Source organism: Podarcis pityusensis (assembly GCF_964106645.2).
Source record: "Podarcis pityusensis genome assembly, chromosome: 8".
Lineage (NCBI taxonomy): Eukaryota > Metazoa > Chordata > Lepidosauria > Squamata > Lacertidae > Podarcis > Podarcis pityusensis.
In genome coordinates this window covers 74,689,990-74,707,793 of record NC_138033.1, presented here as the reverse complement: position 1 = coordinate 74,707,793, position 17,804 = coordinate 74,689,990, and the positions used below count along the sequence as shown (strand labels likewise).

Here is a 17,804-nt window from a genome sequence, read left to right as displayed (position 1 = left end):
TTCCGGGTCATGTGGCCAGCGTGACAAAGCTGCTCTGGCGAGCCAGCACCAGTGCAGCACACGGAAACGCTGTTTACCTTCCCGCTGGTAAGCGGTCCCTATTTATCTACTTGCACTTAAGGGTGCTTTCGAACTGCTAGGTGGACAGGAGCTGGGACCGAACGACGGGAGCTCACCCCGCCGCGGAGATTCGAACCGCCGACCATGCGATCGGCAAGCACTAGGTGCTGAGGTTTTACTCACAGCGCCACCCGCGTCCCATAATATGGGTAGTCCTCATAAAAAGAATGGTCATTTTGGAGCCCAAAAATGCAGGATGTAGTTTATTATATTGATTGCCCATAAAATTGTTTCTGGCGAAAAGTTAGAATGGGTGCTCTCTTAAGGGTGTGAAAAATCCTAGTAATGATGCAATGGCAAAGATTTCAATTTGACCAGGAGCACCATCTTAACATCAGAACTAATCTACCCCTGTGGTCATATGGAAAGTCTTGGTGTGTGGTGGCAGCTAGATTATGAAAGAATCCTAAATGAATTTCAAAGCAGATTATCATGGATGGCTACCGGCAAGAGATTGAAGCAGAGCGTCTTTGTCCAGAGTTAAGGCTGGCTGTGCAAAGCAGCAAATGGAGGAGCTAGGGCTTATGATACCTGATTTTCAGCTACGCCTAGGAAAAAAGATGCATAAAGCAAAGGGAACTGGAGGTGTCATGCAAAGCTCCAAACTATCAGCAGGAAACTATGGAAATGTATAACACCATTTAATGCCTTTAAAAAGTGGGGGGGTTGGGGGGGGTCTTATCCCAAAGGGTCTTACATTGTATAATAAAACACACACACCAGTCACCCAATAGTACATCATTTACAAATAAAAGTCATTAAGCTTCCTTAATTTTTAAAAGATGTATATGGGAAAGCAAGCAGGTTTGAGAACTGTGTACGGCAGCCATTTAAACAAAGAAGATGTCACTTGCCATTCCTTCTGTACATCTCTAGGGGATCAGACCATATCAGACTAAGAACTGGGTCAGGAGCAACAGCAGCTTGCAGATAGCTTCTTGTCCTGTGCTCAATCTCCCCCATCCCCTGCCTTTCCTGCTGAAATGCTTTCCCATTTGATTCACCCTTAATGTACCTGCATTTTTTCTTACTATCCATCACCTTATCCTCTCCTAAAATTCTGGCCTTTGGAACAAGACAATGCAAGTTCTGCAGCAAAGATAATGTTTGCTTGACTTGCCCCTCCCAATCACCTATCAACTACAAGTCCCTGCTTTGCATTAGCTGGGTACCACCAGACTTTGCAGAAAGGCAATCAATAAATAGTAAATAAAATATTTCATGGGGGTTTGGGCACATATACAATAGTGGTCCTCAAGTATACTTGAGGTGGAACTTTCCCCCCCTCTTGCTGCAGAGGGAAGAACTAGAAATTGCAAGTAAGTAGATTTTGTCCTGTCCTAAAGCAAGGGTGGGGAATCTGTGGCCCTCCAGCTTTAGTTGGATTTACAACTCCCATCATCCCTGACCATCAGCCATACTGGCTGGGATTGATGGGAGTTAGCATCCAATAACATCTGAGGGCCACAGATTATCCCCACCCCTGCCCTGAGACGTTTATACAATCAAGCAGCCAAATGAAGACAAAGCAGAACATATGGTGTGTTTTTAAAATTGCATTAAGCCTGTAATTCCTTCAAAAGCCATCTCGGTCAGATACAAAGGGTAAACGGATGCCTTAATTGCAGGTCTCCCACCTCACATGAGGATAGAATGTCTTTGGATATTTCTCTGCGCTTCACACACCATGCTAATTAATGTAACTCTAACGGAAGGATCCCAGAGTGATGTTTCCGTCTCTCCCCCTCCCCCGCCTGAGCTGACGCACTCAGTTTTTCTTAAATAATTAATCATCATTACTGCCTGCTGCTTGCTGGGTACGTGTTAGTGATCATCTCAGATCCCAGCATATTTACACCCTCCCAGTTCCTGTCTGCAGCTTGCTTTTGCTCTTTTCACAGGCTTTCATGTTAAGGTCTTCATTAAGTGACAGGTTGTAGATTTCTGTGCCATCGTGCTTTGATGTCCTTTAAGTACTGAAGCACAAATTGGAAAGCACAGGCCTGTTTGTTGCTGCACCTTATTGGATAGAGATACAATATAAGGAGAAGTAAAGGAAACAGTAACAACACCTGGGCAGCCAGATCCTCTGGGGTTGGCCTTGCATAAAGAATCTGGAGGAGGAGGATTTTCTACTGTCCAGCTAGGTAACCACTGCCCTGCTACTGATATTCCTTAAGCGAGAAATCCAGTTCCTAGCTCCTCTCATTATACAGCTATGACCTACTTGTTGATTTCCTCTCTGTGACCTCAAAGTGTGCAACTCTTCTCCAATAATAATAATGTTAATAATAATTTACCACTCTGGGCAGCTTCCAACAAAATATTAAAATACAGAAATCCATCAAACATTAAAAGCTTCCCTAAACAGGGCTGCCGTCAGATGTCTTCTGAAAGTCTGGTAGTTGTTGTTCTCTTTGACATCTGGTGGGAAGGCGTTCCACAGGGTGGGTGCCACTACCAAGAAGGCCCTGTGCCCTGTAACTTGGCTTCTCGCAGTGAGGGAACTGCCAGAAAGCCCTCAGTGCTGGACTTCAGTGTCCGGGTAGAATGATGCAACAGCTGCCTCATACAGAGTCAGTACTGTCAACACTGACTGGCAGTGGCTCTCCAGGATTTCGGAATGGGAATATTTTCCATCCCTAGCCAAAGCTGCAGGGATTAAAGCTGCATGCAGAGCATGTGCTCCGGCGCTGAGCTGCAGCCCCCTGCACTTAAGGCAGCTTTGAACTATAGTCCAAAATATCTGGAGGGCACCAGAATAAAACATAAAAGGAGCCTTGCTGCTGCATCAGGCCAGTGGCCCTTGCCCAGCCAGTCCAACATCCTGTTCTCACTGTAGCCAACCAAGTGCCTGCCAGAAGGCGATGAACAGGACCAGAGCGCAACAGCACTCCATTCAGTGCTCCTATTCCCACCCCGAGACGTTCTAAGCCCCGCCTCCCGACGACGACCCCGCCCCAGGCTACTTTCTCGCCTCCCTCTCCTTGTAGCTCCTCCCTTCCCCGAGCCCCTTCCCCTTCGGCCACGCCCCGTCCTCCGGGCCACGCCCCTCCCCGAAACAATAGCCGCCTTCTCCTTCCCCAGCCGCAAGCTCCGCGTTGGCCACGCCCCCTTTTACCTCAGGTTGCCGTTAGAGGCGGCTGCCTGAGGCGACGCGGCTTGCCGCCTCTCAGCGGCCTCGGGCGCTGGGACGCGGCAAGCAGCGGCGACGGGTCCCTCCCACCCGGAGTCGCCCAGGCGCCTCCTCCGCTCCCTCCCTCGGTCGCCGCCGCTGTGAGTCACGACGACGGAGGGAGGAGGAGGAAGAAGAAGAGCAGAAGCAGCAGCGGCCGTTTATACACACACACACCGTTCGGCGTTTCTCTCCCCTCAGGCGCAGAAGGAGGCTCAGTCGCTCCAAGTGCTGAGAGGACGAGGGCACGATCCTGCCTCTGCTTCCCTCCTTGTCTACGCGGGAGGGCCACTCGAGGGCTCCTCCCAGACCCAGTAACAACAACAACATCATTATTATTACTAGTGCTGCTAATAACTGCCGCCGCCGCCACTTCAGGTAAGCGCTTTACGCCTCGCCTGGCAACAAAAGGCGCCGCGCGGTGAGTAGGCGACTGCTTGCTTGCTTGCTTTTTCTCTCTCTCTCCCCCTCAGTCCGCTTGGCTGCTCGCGCACGCGCGTTCGTCCGTCAGCCTGTTTGCGCGCGCCTGGTTGCTCGTTCGAATGTCCGTCCAGCCGGCCGTTGCTCGCGCGCCCGCGCCTCTCCCCCGACTCTCGTAAACGTCACTCCCCTTCAGCGTTCCATCTCCCCCCTCCCCCACTGCTTGCTCGCGCGCCCTCCGCCTCATCTCTCCCACCCACCCCCCATTTATCCAACCATCCTTCCCCCCCCCAAAAAAAACCCCTCATTTCCTCTAAGCAGCACCACCCACCGTCATGGAGTCACTCTTGCTCGCTCGCTCGCTCTCCCCTCACATATATACATACACACAGCGCTAGAAGCATCGCTAAGTACTTTTAAAAGGTGTGGTGGGGCTCACACAGGCCCGTGAAACAAAATAATCGTATGGTAATTTGTGTGCAAGGTATAAATTTAGGGGTTAGTTTCAGAGGCGGTGGGGTCCTGCATCTGGGCATCTGGTTGACTGTTGCGTGGACAGGATGCTGAGCTAGGTGGGTCTGATCCAGCAGCAAGCCTCTTCTCAGGTCAAATCCATGGTATACATTGAGAGCATATTCAGCACACACACTTCCTCCATAGAATCCTATTAACTGTGGTTTCTGCCCCTCAGATACCATTTTCAGCATCCATAACAAACTGCAGTTCCCAGGATTTGGGGGTGGGAGCGTACAGTAATGTGCTTTAAATGTGCACTGAACATGCCTTAAATGTATACTGTGGATCTGCCCTTGAGGTTTTCCGGTTCTTGCTGCCAGGGCTTACTCTGAGCTCTGGGATGGTAGGGATGGATGGCTCAGCCTCTGTAAATCCATCCCATCTCATTTTTTTAATTTTTTTTTGTAGATTTCCCCTAAGTATGCCTTTTCTGTGAAATGTACTTATGCCTTTTCTTAATAAAAAAAGGTCTAAACTGCATTGCCAAATTCATACACAGGCTGATCCACATATAACACTGGGACCAGCAAATTAGGTTGGTTGATTTCAAAATGTGGATCAATTTCTTTTCCATTCCTATAGGATGCCAGCAGGGTTTTAGGGGCTGCTCTACACATTCAAATTAAAACAAACCTTTTACAACAACGTGACTTTCACACATGAGCACATTCATCTCTAACACCACTTCTCCTTCCCATCTTCATCTACCTTTTTCATATACGTACTTATAAGTCCCTGCCACCAGTCAATGCCACCTATACCCAGTCCAGGGACCACAGATCAACACAATGTTTGCCACAAATAGAAAGCAATGAAGGATGGCTGTGGCCTTGTCGTGAGTGAGCATTGAAGCATGCTCAACCACTTTGTAAGCAAAGAAAATTTTAAAATGTTAAGTTTAAAACTGGGGTGGAGGGGAAGGGTAAGTGATCTGGGGGTTTGGGCTCCCTGGCCCACCGGTTAACAATGGCTCTGGTCAACACAGGATGCACCAATCTTATACCTTCACAGCTCTTCTCTTCCTAAATTGTGTTCTCCAAAATTTCTGAAGAGTGGGTTGATGATAAACGAATGTTACCTGTTCCATCTTCAGGAGAAGTACTTCAGGTACATGTGCAAAGGAGGGGATTCTTCTCTGTGGTAATTGAACGGTTTTATTTGACTTAGTGTTGTTGGTTTGTGTAGTAGTGTGTCAGTAACTTTTATGTTTCTTTGTGTACCATCCTAAAATCCATTTTTTGGGGTGAAGGACAGTTTGTACATTTCAAAAATAAAATTAAGACAAAAATAAGTCCTTCTTCACATAGCTAAGGAATTAGCTTTGACAGGGTTCAAGTGATAACTACCAACTTGAACAGCTTTGAAAAGGGGATTAGACAAATTCATGGAGGATAAGGCCATCAGTGATTAGTCCCTGTGATGACTATCTACCCTGGTATAAGAGGCAGCATGCCTTGAAAAACCTGCTGCTGGGGAACATGAGCCAGAGAAAGCTATGTGCTGCTTGTGGGCTTCCCAGAAGCATCTGGTTGGCCACTGTAATAACATAATGCTGGGCTAGATGGGCCACTGGTCTCATCCAGCAGGGCTCTTCTTATGTTCTGATGTTAAAGGAGAGGGGCTTTTCTGTGGTGGCACCCCTTACTTTGAATGTCCTCCCTGAGGTGGTTCAGCTTGATAACAACACTGCAGTCTTTTCAGTGGCAGGTCAATAAACTCTTTATTTGCTGAAGCATTTTTCAATGGTTATGTCTGCTTTATAGTTTATAGTTTTATAATTTGCTGCCTCTTAGTTTTATCGCTGAATGTAGTTATATTTATATTGTATTATACTGACCTGGTTTGTGCTTAATGCTGAGGTGAATGGTGGTTTAGCCTTAGGTAGTGTGGCAGCGGCGGCAGCAGGACCTGGATAGGAGTGAAGCAGCCCCAGTTTTTGCTCAGTGTACCTGCACACTTGCTTTTTCATGTTTACCCATGGTTTGACTTGGCATTATGTGCAGATGGGGCAACTGTATTATTGTAAACCATCCTGGAATACATCAGGAGAAAGTGTGGTTTAGATGTTTTTTAAAATGAAATATTATTTTGGAGGGGGGTTGATGATGATGAAATGGGTGTGTGTGGGAACCTTACTCAACTGGTTCAACCTGTTGTTTCCAGTGAGCTCTGCCACTACTTACTCCAAATCAACTAGTTTAATTCTTTAAAAAAGCTAAAGCAAAAAAGTAATAATCTTAATTCACCCACCCAAAAATCATTTGTTCAAAATCTTCTTTTTATTTCCTTCTCTCTGGGTGTTTTCTTGTATGCTTCCTGTAGGGATTCCTTCAGGACTGTCACACCTAATTTTTCCTCTCCATCTCCTAAACCTTTGTCTTACACACATGCAGAAAATTATCCCATGCTTTCCGAATCCTGTCCAATTTTTTGTGCTGCATTCTTTTAAGCATGCAGGGGGAGAAACCCAGCTGTAGTTCTCTCTTTATTCCCCTTCTTGCTCTTACAGCAGCATCATAAGCAGCTTCACCTAAAAGTCATTTGGAGAGATATGGCTGCCACATTTCTACATGACTTTCTGTGGTCAGAGCTTTCAAGGAGCTGGTGGTTTGTAAACTTTTTTTTTTTTTTTGCAAAACTGTCACATATTCGTCATAACTGGTAAACTAAATGACCCCTGTTTAGAGCCAGAATAGCAGTATTTCCTAATCCCTTGCAGATTGCTCCAGTCCCACACCTGCTTGAACTTGCTGGCAGCACTGCTAGGCCCTTCTTCCTCCTCTTTTTCATAAAGTTTTTTATTTCATTTTGAAATATATAAAAAATAAAATAAAAATAACTATAACCAAATACAGTGGTATCTCGGGTTACAGTTGCTTCAGATTATAGACGCTTCAGGTTACAGACTCCGCTAACCCAGAAATTGTACCTTGGGTTAAGAACTTTGCTTCAGGAAGAGAACAGAAATCGTGCGGCGGCGGCAGCGGGAGGCCCTGTTAACTAAAATGGTACCTCAGGTTAAGAACAGTTTCAGGTTAAGTTCTTAACCCGAGGTACCACTGTACTAGACACAGCAAACAGAAAAACAAGACAAATAACTATGTAAAATAAGTGTATTTTTGCATGGATTGAGTAACAATGTCCAATTCCAAAAGAGGCTAGGGTTCTCTTCTGATAAATAGTTGGGGTCAAAGAGTGTCCAGACCAATATGAAATTATTGTATATTTGTGCACCAGAATGAAAAAATGGTATCTTGGCTCATTTGGAACCCCTGATTCTCACAACTAAACCCTATGGCACAAGCCACATGAGACCAGCTAAAGTGCAGGTCTCGGTAGTTTGAGGGTTCAAGTCTGGGCAAGGAAATAGCTTGCATCCCAGTGGAAGAATCCTTTGGGGGAGGACCCACAGGTAGAGTACCTGTTTTGGAAAGGTCTATGGTTCAGTCCCCTGCATGTCCAGTTAAAAGAATAAAATAGCTGGGAACATGAAATAAATTTCCATGCCTGAGACACTGCCCATCAGGGTAGGTGGACAGATAGAGGAATCTGCCCTAAATCAGGTCAGACTGTGTCTATCTGGCAGCCTCCTGCCACACCCATTTCCAGTCTTTCCTCCGGCAGTTGGCTCTAGACTACCAGTTGCCGCTTTGTATGTTGCATTTTCAGATGTACATTTAAAACAGGTGAAACACTTAAAGTGAGAACTTGGCAAAGAAGTTAACACCATTGCTTCACAGCCGGCTGTGACAAGCAGCAGATATTTGCTGTATGTTCACTTTATGTTAAATCCAGACAGTCCTTTGCCTAATGTGCAAACTTACCCACCTTTTCCTTTTCCTTTTTTTTTTTTTTTTTACTTGTGAATGCTACTGGCTTGTGTTTAATGTTTCAGATGTCTAATATGTTGGCATTTATTCATGAGATCCTACTTCTTCCCCTTTTGTACTGTCTGAAGCAGCTTTTAATTCAGAGATGAGGAGACTGTGGCTCTCCATATGTTGTTGTCTCCGTTTCCCATCAACCACAATTAGCAAGGCCAAAGGCCAGCGATGTTTTAATCCAACAACAGCTGCAGGCCCACATATTATCCATACCTGCTTTAATTGCTGACCACACCTCTCTTCATATTGTCTACATCTTCTTTCAAGATTTCTCTCCCCGCCCCTTGCCCCACTTCAGAACCATTTTGTTAGGTCTGAGATTGCACAACCCTATCTCTTAACTCGCTTTAGATACATTCTCAATGTCACTTAAGCTCAGTGCCCTTAAGCCTTCCTTTGTAATTTTAATCAATACTGTATTAGTTTAAAAAACGACATAGGTGATCTATGGGATTTTTTCCATATATATATATATATATATATATATATATATATATGCGCATGCGCTCTATTCTGGCTGGCTCCTCACATGCAAATGCCGTGCATGAGCAAGAGACAAATGTACAAAGCACAGGGTTATATCCAACTAACTCCCACTCAGAGTAGACTTAACTTCATGAACCTAAGTTAGTAACAATCATTAACTTAATGGAGTCTACTCTGAGTAGGATTGGCCCACAATGGATACAACCTAAACTGGATATATACCTTTGGCGTTTCAGAATGTGTTTATGTTCTGAATTAGGTTATTGGACAGTGGTCTAAAACAAATGCACTGTGTATCATCTCTATTTTGGGTCTAAGATTAATCTGTCTTTGGTCTGCTTTTGTCTGCTTTTTAAATACGAGAAGGTAAACTCAAGGGTGCTGCTTGAGAATTTCAACCTTAAAATAAGAATTGGAATGCATGCGCTAACGTGATCTACTTGCACAGTCAGAATTTGCCTGCAGTTATGTGTGCATCAGGTATTATAGTACTATTTCTTTTTTCTGTAGTTTTTATTCACTTTGTAAAAGGATGTTTCTTTCACTCAGGAACTTAAGTTTAATTAACATGCAAGTTTATTGATCATTTATTCTCAAATGGTTGGCTAATACTAAGCCATTGATTGCAGAAAACTTGTTTGCAATGCTGCCTGCATTTTGGGGCAAGGTAAAAAGAAGAGTACACACATGATTTGGGTTGGGAGAAGAGACTTCAGAATTTGGAACTGACAGGTGGAGCTGCGAGGCAAAAATGCAGTTTCTGGGTTTGGGAATTGTGGCTCAGGAGGCCTGGACATTAAAAGCCCACTGAGATGTGCATTGAGATTTCAGCTACCTCAAGTTGTAGAATAACATGAATTTATAAACAGTTGTGCTGTTAGAAACATTGTACATGGTAGCTTGTGGCTGACATCCTTGTCCAGAACAACATGATTGTTGCACTTTTAAGCATAACTGGTGCTGTCAACAATGGAAGACTTATAAGTGAGTTTATATAGAGAAGGCATTGTTCAGCAGAGTACAGTCTTAACTTGTCTTGTGCCATTAGCTGTAACATACGGTAGAGAGATCAACAGTTAAAACACAAACCTCTTTCATTTCATAGAGGACATTTTCCTTCAGTGCATAAGATGCTTAAACCATATTCTTTTTGTCAGTAAAATTCTTAAAGAGCAGCTAAAGTATAAAATTCTGGTTGAACACTGAAAAAGGTCCTGTCTTAATTGTATGCAATAAGTCTCCAGAAATCCTCAAACTATAATTACCAATGAACAATGAAGTTTTGGTAACTAAGCTGTTCGTGTGGGTTAATCGTGGGGTACATTGTATAATCTCTGTTCAGTTAGTGTGCAAGATAAATGTTCTCTAGTACAGACACTTCTGAATAAGTCTAGTATGATAAGTATTTAACATAATTAATGTTAATCCTGCATAATTCAAGTTTGTACAATGATTAATTGCAGGCTACTCCATAGAGCTTAGTAGTAACTCATATGACTCTTCAGCCTTATATCAATTTCACTTTCTCTTTTTGCAAAATACTAATGCAGTAGATTAACACTGATCAAGTCTTTCTATTGGAAGATGTAAGACGTGTATATTTAATGTCCATGCTAACAAGTTATCTGTTACCTTTGGTATATTGGTTCTGCTGCATAGCATATTTATATATTTAACTTTGTCTAGAAAGGAAGGAAACTTCACCCTGCTGAGGACATTTCCTTCTCTGCTTTTTTTCCTTTTAACTGTTAGTGTAATGACCTAGTGCCATAAAACTTAAACACAGACAACTGCAGGTGGGAAATATTTTGATATATTAATCTGCAGTTTAAGGTGGAAGCTTCTGAGTTTGTGGAGAGCAAAGGAGATTGAGGTGACATCGACTTCCTGACCACCCCTGAAACAACAATGTGTAGCTTGTGCTAATTAGTTTAATGACCCTCCAGTGTGAAATTAAAAGTGTCTTGTGCTTCCTGTTGATTCCCCCCCCCCAATAGTACCACGATACTGCAATCAATGATTTTTGTGGGGTACAGAGTGGTTAGTTTGGAAGGCTACCAAGTACGTAAAACTTTGGTGCCTACAAAATAGAAATATATTTTCTACCTGTGGTCTGAACAAGAGTTTTAAGAAAGACAGAGGAATAAGTTGACAAACATTAAAATTATCAACTTATGTTGATAATTAGGAAAATACAAAATCACTCACAAAAATGATCAGATGCACTTTTGCCATGTTTTATTTACACCAAATAATAACCTGCCACAGGTTTTATGCCTTTCTTAGTAACCAGAAGCACAATTTCAAGAGCTGTCTACTGATTTATTTTTTTAGTGGCTTTGCACTGATTAATAATTTGCCATATGTTGTAAGCAACCAAAGCATTTCCCAGTTGTTTCATTTTTTTGCTGACAACACAGAAACTGTTGACATATTTGTGGCATATGTTTTCCAAGCTGTCGTAATGAAATAGTGTTTGAGAAAACCTTTGACATGCCCAGAAATAATGATTAATGCATGAAATGTCATGTGAGACATGATGAAGATAAATAATTACAAATTAAGTGTTACATTAGAAAATGCTTTATTGCTTTTACCTATACAGTATTATAAGCAAAATCAAAATGAGTTACACAACTTCTCTGGATGTTTATAACATAGGGCTGCCATGTGTTTTATGCTCTTTCTTGACATTTTTGTAAAAAGAAGCTCAACAATGGGGTTTGTCTTAAAAAACTCAACAATTTTGGGGGTTTCCTTAAAAAAGCTCAAAAACATTTAGGGGGTCCTGGTTGTTACTTTTTGTAATATGGCAACCGAGTGCTTTAAGTACAAAGATTCACAAAATGTTTAGGGGTATGCGTATCCCCAGAAAAAAGCACTGTGGAAACCCTATTATGACATGCCACAAAGCTTATAGTATGCCCTTTTTGAGTTCTGCTAAAATTGGCCTATTTATCTGTAAAGTATTATTGCACTCTGCTTCATATCCAAGGATCCAGCTCCTTTCAGACATTACTCAAACTGCATAGAGAGACACAGATAAATGTGAGTAAGCTTATGGGTTAGTAAATGCTAGTTTTTGTTTATAAGACTGACTAAATAGCTCTATACATTTTTGAAATTTTTTATTGATTCACTTATTTAGTCTGACTCTCCCCATAGATTTACATTCCTTGGGGATGGATCAACACAAGCAAGCTTTTCAGCCCTAGTTTTCTGTATAACCAACACAATTTTGGGTTTATGAATCTTTAATATCAACCCTCCATGCTACATGGCAAGCTGCTTTTGAAAATGAAGTGGGGTTTAAAATAAAGGAAAAGTTGACTATCCACAAAACTGATAACAATTTCTTGTTTGTTTTTTTTGGTTTTGTTTTTTGTTACCAATTATATGAGGCTTCTGGAAAGATTGCAGGTCTTCAAATAGCAGGCATAGCAATGTGTTAACTATAAAGATGGGCCTCATGGCTAAGGATAGCTTGGTTTACAAATACAGTATTGTATTCTGTCCCATTTTTGTTGTTTTTCTGAAAGATGGAATAGGCTTCTCTTTAAGGAGGTGTAGTTGTCCATAATTTGTAACAAGATACCCCCTCCCACATTACCAAAAATGTTTGGCTGTCATCCAGCCATGGAGAGACCTAAATATTACACAACTGTTTGACATGCCATTCTAGGGTATGGTGCAACAAGGCCTAGGCCAGCTTTTCCTGACCTGTTGCCCTCCAGATGTTTTGGATTACAACTCCCATCAGCTGCACCCAGTGGGAGTTGTAGTCCAAAAACATCTGTGAGAGCATCAGGTTGATGAGGTTGATTAAAACACACTTCTGCTTTGTGTATCCAAATACTGCAGTTGCCTGAAGGCAGAATGAAGTTGTAGCTTTTCTCTAGAATGAACACTGACTTTAATAAGGCTAGATATGTTGGCTGGCTGGCTGGCTGGCTGGCTTGAAGTACAACAGAAGCTGTCTTTCTCTGCTGACAACGTGATATTTGCAAAAAATGCAGTAGGTTGCTTATGCCTTAAGGACAGAAGAGAGTAACAAGTTCAACAATAATTCACAGTTAACTTGACTCCATGTGGTCAGGCAACATTACCTAGGGGAGTTCTTGAATTTGACTTCATTAATGCTCTCAATGTGTTTTGAAATCTGTTCATGAAAGAAGCTATAGAAATTCAAAGATCATGACCAGGGGAGGAACATTTCCCCCCAATTTGGGTTTAGAAATTAATATATAGGTGACTGCAGCTTATTTTATTATTATCATTATTTTCATGGGAAGGACTGTAAAAGCTTTGTCTTAAAGCTGTACAGTATTAGCCACTTGGATGGAAACCACCATTGGAGAATTCAGTTTGAAGTCAAATGTAGCTGAAATTGTATACCAAGGGGCCTGAGCGTCCCTTAGAAGCTTGGTGTGTTCCAAAAAACCTAAAAAATACAAGACATCAAGTATTCTCGATCTTGCTGTTCAATTATAAATGGATAAATGTTATGAATTCTGTGTTGCTGACATCCCTTTGGAGAAGTGAATTAATGCAGTCTTCAGCTGCCTGCGGTTGAAGGCCATGAATCACATTGAGTGAGTACAAAATAATCAGAAGTGTGGAATGGGTTTTTGGATTTCAGTTATTTGGTGTTTGTTGGAAGATCTCATTGTAAATGAACAAGTCTTGAAGATGCCACATCCTTTTGCCTGTTGGGATCATATTCTAACCATTAAAAGTGTCCTGCATAGCTGCAGAGATTAAACTGGAGAATAGCAGTGTCCATTTAAGGGAACAGCTTAGTGCCAGTTTTTAAATTCCGGCTTTTGTGGAGTAGAAAGGTTGGAAATCCTCTGCTGTAGAATAACATTTGTTTATTCCATAAAACATCCAGTTCCATTGGATGTTAATCCATCTCAAGTTCTTTGTCTCCTTGCTAGTGAGAGAGCTGGATAGAATGTGAGGAGATTGACTTTTAGATGCAGAACACTGTTTAAGTTTTATGTTAAGCATTTAATGTGCTTCTTTTTCTGTATAGTCAGTTTATTACTTGACAATTAATTATGCATTGGTCACTTTAAAATACCAGAGGTAGAACAGGCTATGGTCTCTGACTTGTTGGTGAAGTTATGCACTCTTAGTCAGGTTTACTTTGGCCAGGGCTTGTGTCAAGAGTCTAAATCACTTTACTTGTCAGCTCAGCAGCCCTTGTGTAGAAGTTGTGAGAATTGGTTGTGTGTATATGGTTCTCCTCTGCTGAAAATGGTGATTTGGAAGAAGATTACTGTGGCTTCCTTCATGATAATAATGGTAGATATGGTACTCCCCTAGCATACTTTTGATTGTATGCATGACTGCAAGTAATGGCAGGTTCCACAAAAGGGGAACTGGGGCTGGCATTAAATCCATGGCTGAGGTACCTGTGGAATTTGGCCGTGCCCCCTGAAACCACTGTGGCTCTCCATAAACTGCATAATGAGCAATACTATGCAGGCCTTGGTGGTGATGGGTCAGCTGTCGTACAGCTGTCTTGCTAAGCATTGCTTGCTTTTGGGACCTTAGTCATCTCCACACATACACACCCCACGTCTCCCCCAAAATATCATGTTACAGAGTATTTGGGGATCCTATTTCTTGAAAGTCCATGTGTAGTTGAACATTTCAGATTTTTAGTTGAAATGAAAATCCTTATACATGGCCGTGTAGTCCTTGGATTCAAGGTCATCAGATACTGCACTTAGCTCTGTCACTGACTTTCTTTGTGGCTTTGAATGCATTCATTGGAACTCTGGGCTTCACGTTGCTCACTTGTAATACAGGCAACTGCCTGGTTGTGTGGGGGCTGCGTTCCAGGCATTCGCACGTGTTGACAGAGCGCATATAAGCCTGCCCCATTATGCCCCCTTCCGGGTTCAAAATTACCCACGTGTCAGCGGTCGTGCGTCAATTGAACATGTGCAAAATGGTTGCCGCCTGTATATATTTATGTTGGGTGCAAGAACATGTAGGCAGTGAGTTAGATCCAGACTTAAGTCACACTTTAGTCACATTTAAAACAATGAAACGTAAGTGTGATTAATGTAGCCCAGATCCAACCCACTGTATATGAAGAAACAGGAAACTGTGTCCAGCATTATTGCAATCTCTGGGTTAACTTGTGTAAAGTGAAGAGGGGATGTTGCTCATATTTTACTGTTTTCATAGGTGTCCTTACTCAGAAGTGTTGGAATCTGCTTTTTAATGTTTATGTATGAGTTGCTTTTTAGGGACGCGGGTGGCGCTGTGGGTAAAACCTCAGCGCCTAGGACTTGCCGATCGCATGGTCGGCGGTTCAAATCCCCATGGCAGGGTGCGCTCCCGTCGTTCGGTCCCAGCGCCTGCCAACCTAGCAGTTCGAAAGCACCCCCGGGTGCAAGTAGATAAATAGGGACTGCTTACCAGCGGGAAGGTAAACGGCGTTCCGTGTGCTGCGCTGGCTCACCGGATGCAGCTTGTCACGCTGGCCATGTGACCTGGAAGTGTCTGCGGACAGCGCTGGCTCCCGGCCTATAGAGTGAGATGAGCGCACAACCCTAGAGTCTGTCAAGACTGGACCGTACGGGCAGGGGTACCTTTACCTTTATGAGTTGCTTTAATCAGTGGATTGTTGTCGTGATACATTTAGGTTAGATCTCAGCTTGCAATTTATATCTAAGATCCTTTCCTGATACCTCCTGGTATCAAGGAGATATTTACTTTTTTCATAGAGTCTGTGGATTGTTTTGGACTACAACTCCTATCAGCCCCAGCTAGGACAGTTGTGCTTTTGGGAGCTGATGAGAGTTGTAGTCCAAAACATATGGAGGGCTTTAATTTAGAGAAGCGTGCTTTGGTGTATCTATACTCGTGTTCACAGCAATGCTTTGAGAACACCCTGCTGCAGTAGTGAGAAATAATAACAAAGTATTGTCTGTTAATAAAATGGATACAACTGGAATGGATGTTTTCTGTAGTTCTAGCCTGTTCCTTTTCTCAATAATTGTGAAGCTCGTTTGCTGAGGGTGTGAAGCGGGTGTTTCATTTTTGTAGACATCAAAAGATCACTTGGTTCCTGTAAATGACCCTTTTGTCAGAGATGTCCTAGGGCTCTGTTACAGATTTAGAAAGCAAAGATAGCAGGAAGTAATTAGTGAAAAAAATTGTTAAAAGATTTTAAAATAGCTCTTTCTCTCCTCGGGGAATTTTCTCTTTCAGAGACAAGATGATACTTCTGACTTTTCTTTTTAATGTGCTTCTAGCCCTTCATAGTGTGTTGCAGTGCAGAGGAGGGTTTGAAGGAATCTCAGCTGTAGTGTCCCCTCCTGATGGTGACATTCTGGGGATTAGTTTGGCATCTCTTCCAGATGCTTTGTGGGATAGTAGAAATAAGCTGACACTTGGGATTACCAGACTCTGACCTCTGATTGAAATGTGTGTTGTGTGTGTGTTCCTTAAATCAACAATTTTTTCAACCGGTGTTCAAGGAACCTTGAGGGTCCTCAGACATTTATTAGGTTCTTCTGTAATCACTAATTGCAGACAAGCTTCCCTGAATGACAGCTTGCCCTCCTGCTACTGATATTTTCTGAAATGCACAGCTATAGGGAAGGGTTGGGTGTGGTTTACAGTGTACACTTTGGTCTCATTGTTGCCCTGCATGAACTAATAGGCTTGGGCAAAGACTTATGTGAACTGCCCCCTTGTAATAGTCTTGTAAATAAGCCCCCACGAGTTAATAGCATGCAAAAAAGAGAAGAAAAGAAGAAGAATCACTTGTCTATTGGGGGCTGGCAGAGGAGGGACTACGAGCTGCATTTCTGTACTGGGTGTGGAAGAGGGGACTTTCCTCCAGCAGCCAGTTTGGTTTCTGTGCTGGTTCCTCTGCCATCCTGTTCACCTGTCTGCATAGAATTTAATGCACTTGCCTGTGTGCAGTTCCTGGTTGTCTATGGTTATGAGGCTAGTGCTTAAATACAAGGGTGCCCTAGGCTGCTATAGAATACACAGCGGTTCTGTGGCAGGACACAGGGGTTTCTGGGCAGGCAAGTCATTGAGGAAAAAGTTTGAAACCAACTGACATCAACCCCAGCCATGGATTTTGAAATCAAATTGTACCATGTAGTTCTATAGTCGATGACTGAATTAAATTTATTGTACTTCTCACCCATGTTAGGTGACTTGCTAAACTTGTATCTGGGTTATACTGCTTCAGGCTACAGATGACAGCTCATTTGATAGAATAGTCATTCCTACAAAAAAGAAAAAGAAACTGAATCCCTACACCTACAAAGCAAGCTTGGTTGGAATAAGCAGTTCTGTCTTAGCCTTCTTTCTGATATATCACTTTTCTCTGTGGGGATATTTGTTTGTTTGTTTGTTTGTTTGTTTGTTTGTAACATTCCATCATATGAGCACCCCCACCCCAACCCAAGCAGTATGAAATTGAGCAATCCAGACACAAGTTTACCACCACCTCTACTGTTCTTACTACTATGTTTTAAATCAATCACATCAACTGTCCTCACAATCCCTGGTCATCTGCATGGTTATGGTCTTGATATATTAGTATTTTTGGTGCTTGATATATTAGTATTTTTGGTATTTTCAGACAATTATTGTTTTCCAAAGCAGCTCCTATCAACAGTCAGTGACAGGCCCTTCTATAGGGCTTACAAGCTAAAAAGAAGAAGAAACACAAGAGAAGAGGAGGGAGTGGAAAAGGCAGAGGAGGGAGATCATTCCACCCGCATGTCTATCTTGTGGCACAGAAATTAATTTACCTTCTTTTGATTAAACTCTTGATTTCTAGTGACAGAAGCTTCTTTTTCAGCAGCTGAGAAGTTTGATTTTGCTTCTGAACAACAAAGCTTATTGAAATGGAGTACAAATAAATTACAAGGAAGACAACTTATGCTTTTTGTTAGACAACGCTTGAATGAGTCCAAAATATTTAGCATACCTTAATCTGTGTTAAGTTGTATATTAAAATCACTGTTTTGTTTCCACAGGGTGGCATTTTGCAGTGTTTCCAAGTTGTGATAACCAAGGCGAGGCAAATAGTCCAGGGAGCTTTTCTCCATCTTAACAGAGCCAGGTAAACTGAACAAGCAGCCTGAACCCAATATTTTGTTTTGAGCTCCAGTATGCATGATGAAAGTAGTGTAGAATCTATGTGACATCCTCTTGTG

At 42.5% G+C, this 17,804-nt stretch overlaps 1 protein-coding gene and 1 long non-coding RNA gene across 2 annotated transcripts in view; one reads left to right on the top strand and one right to left on the bottom strand.

The window, feature by feature from the left end:
* The window catches only part of LZIC (leucine zipper and CTNNBIP1 domain containing), a 34,110-nt gene extending 16,400 nt beyond the window's left edge, over positions 1-17,710 (top strand). Inside the window, exon 7 of the mRNA XM_081016318.1 lies at positions 17,625-17,710. Coding sequence (XP_080872444.1) covers positions 17,625-17,701 — 77 coding nt within the window. The 3' untranslated portion in view covers positions 17,702-17,710. The remainder of the gene's footprint in view (positions 1-17,624) is intronic.
* Positions 1,664-17,714, bottom strand: LOC308482815. The gene is made up of 2 exons (XR_013989418.1): positions 17,623-17,714; positions 1,664-3,680 (listed from the first exon to the last, which is right to left on the bottom strand). It is a non-coding gene; the product is annotated as an uncharacterized lncRNA (long non-coding RNA).
* Positions 17,715-17,804: the final 90 nt, after the last annotated feature.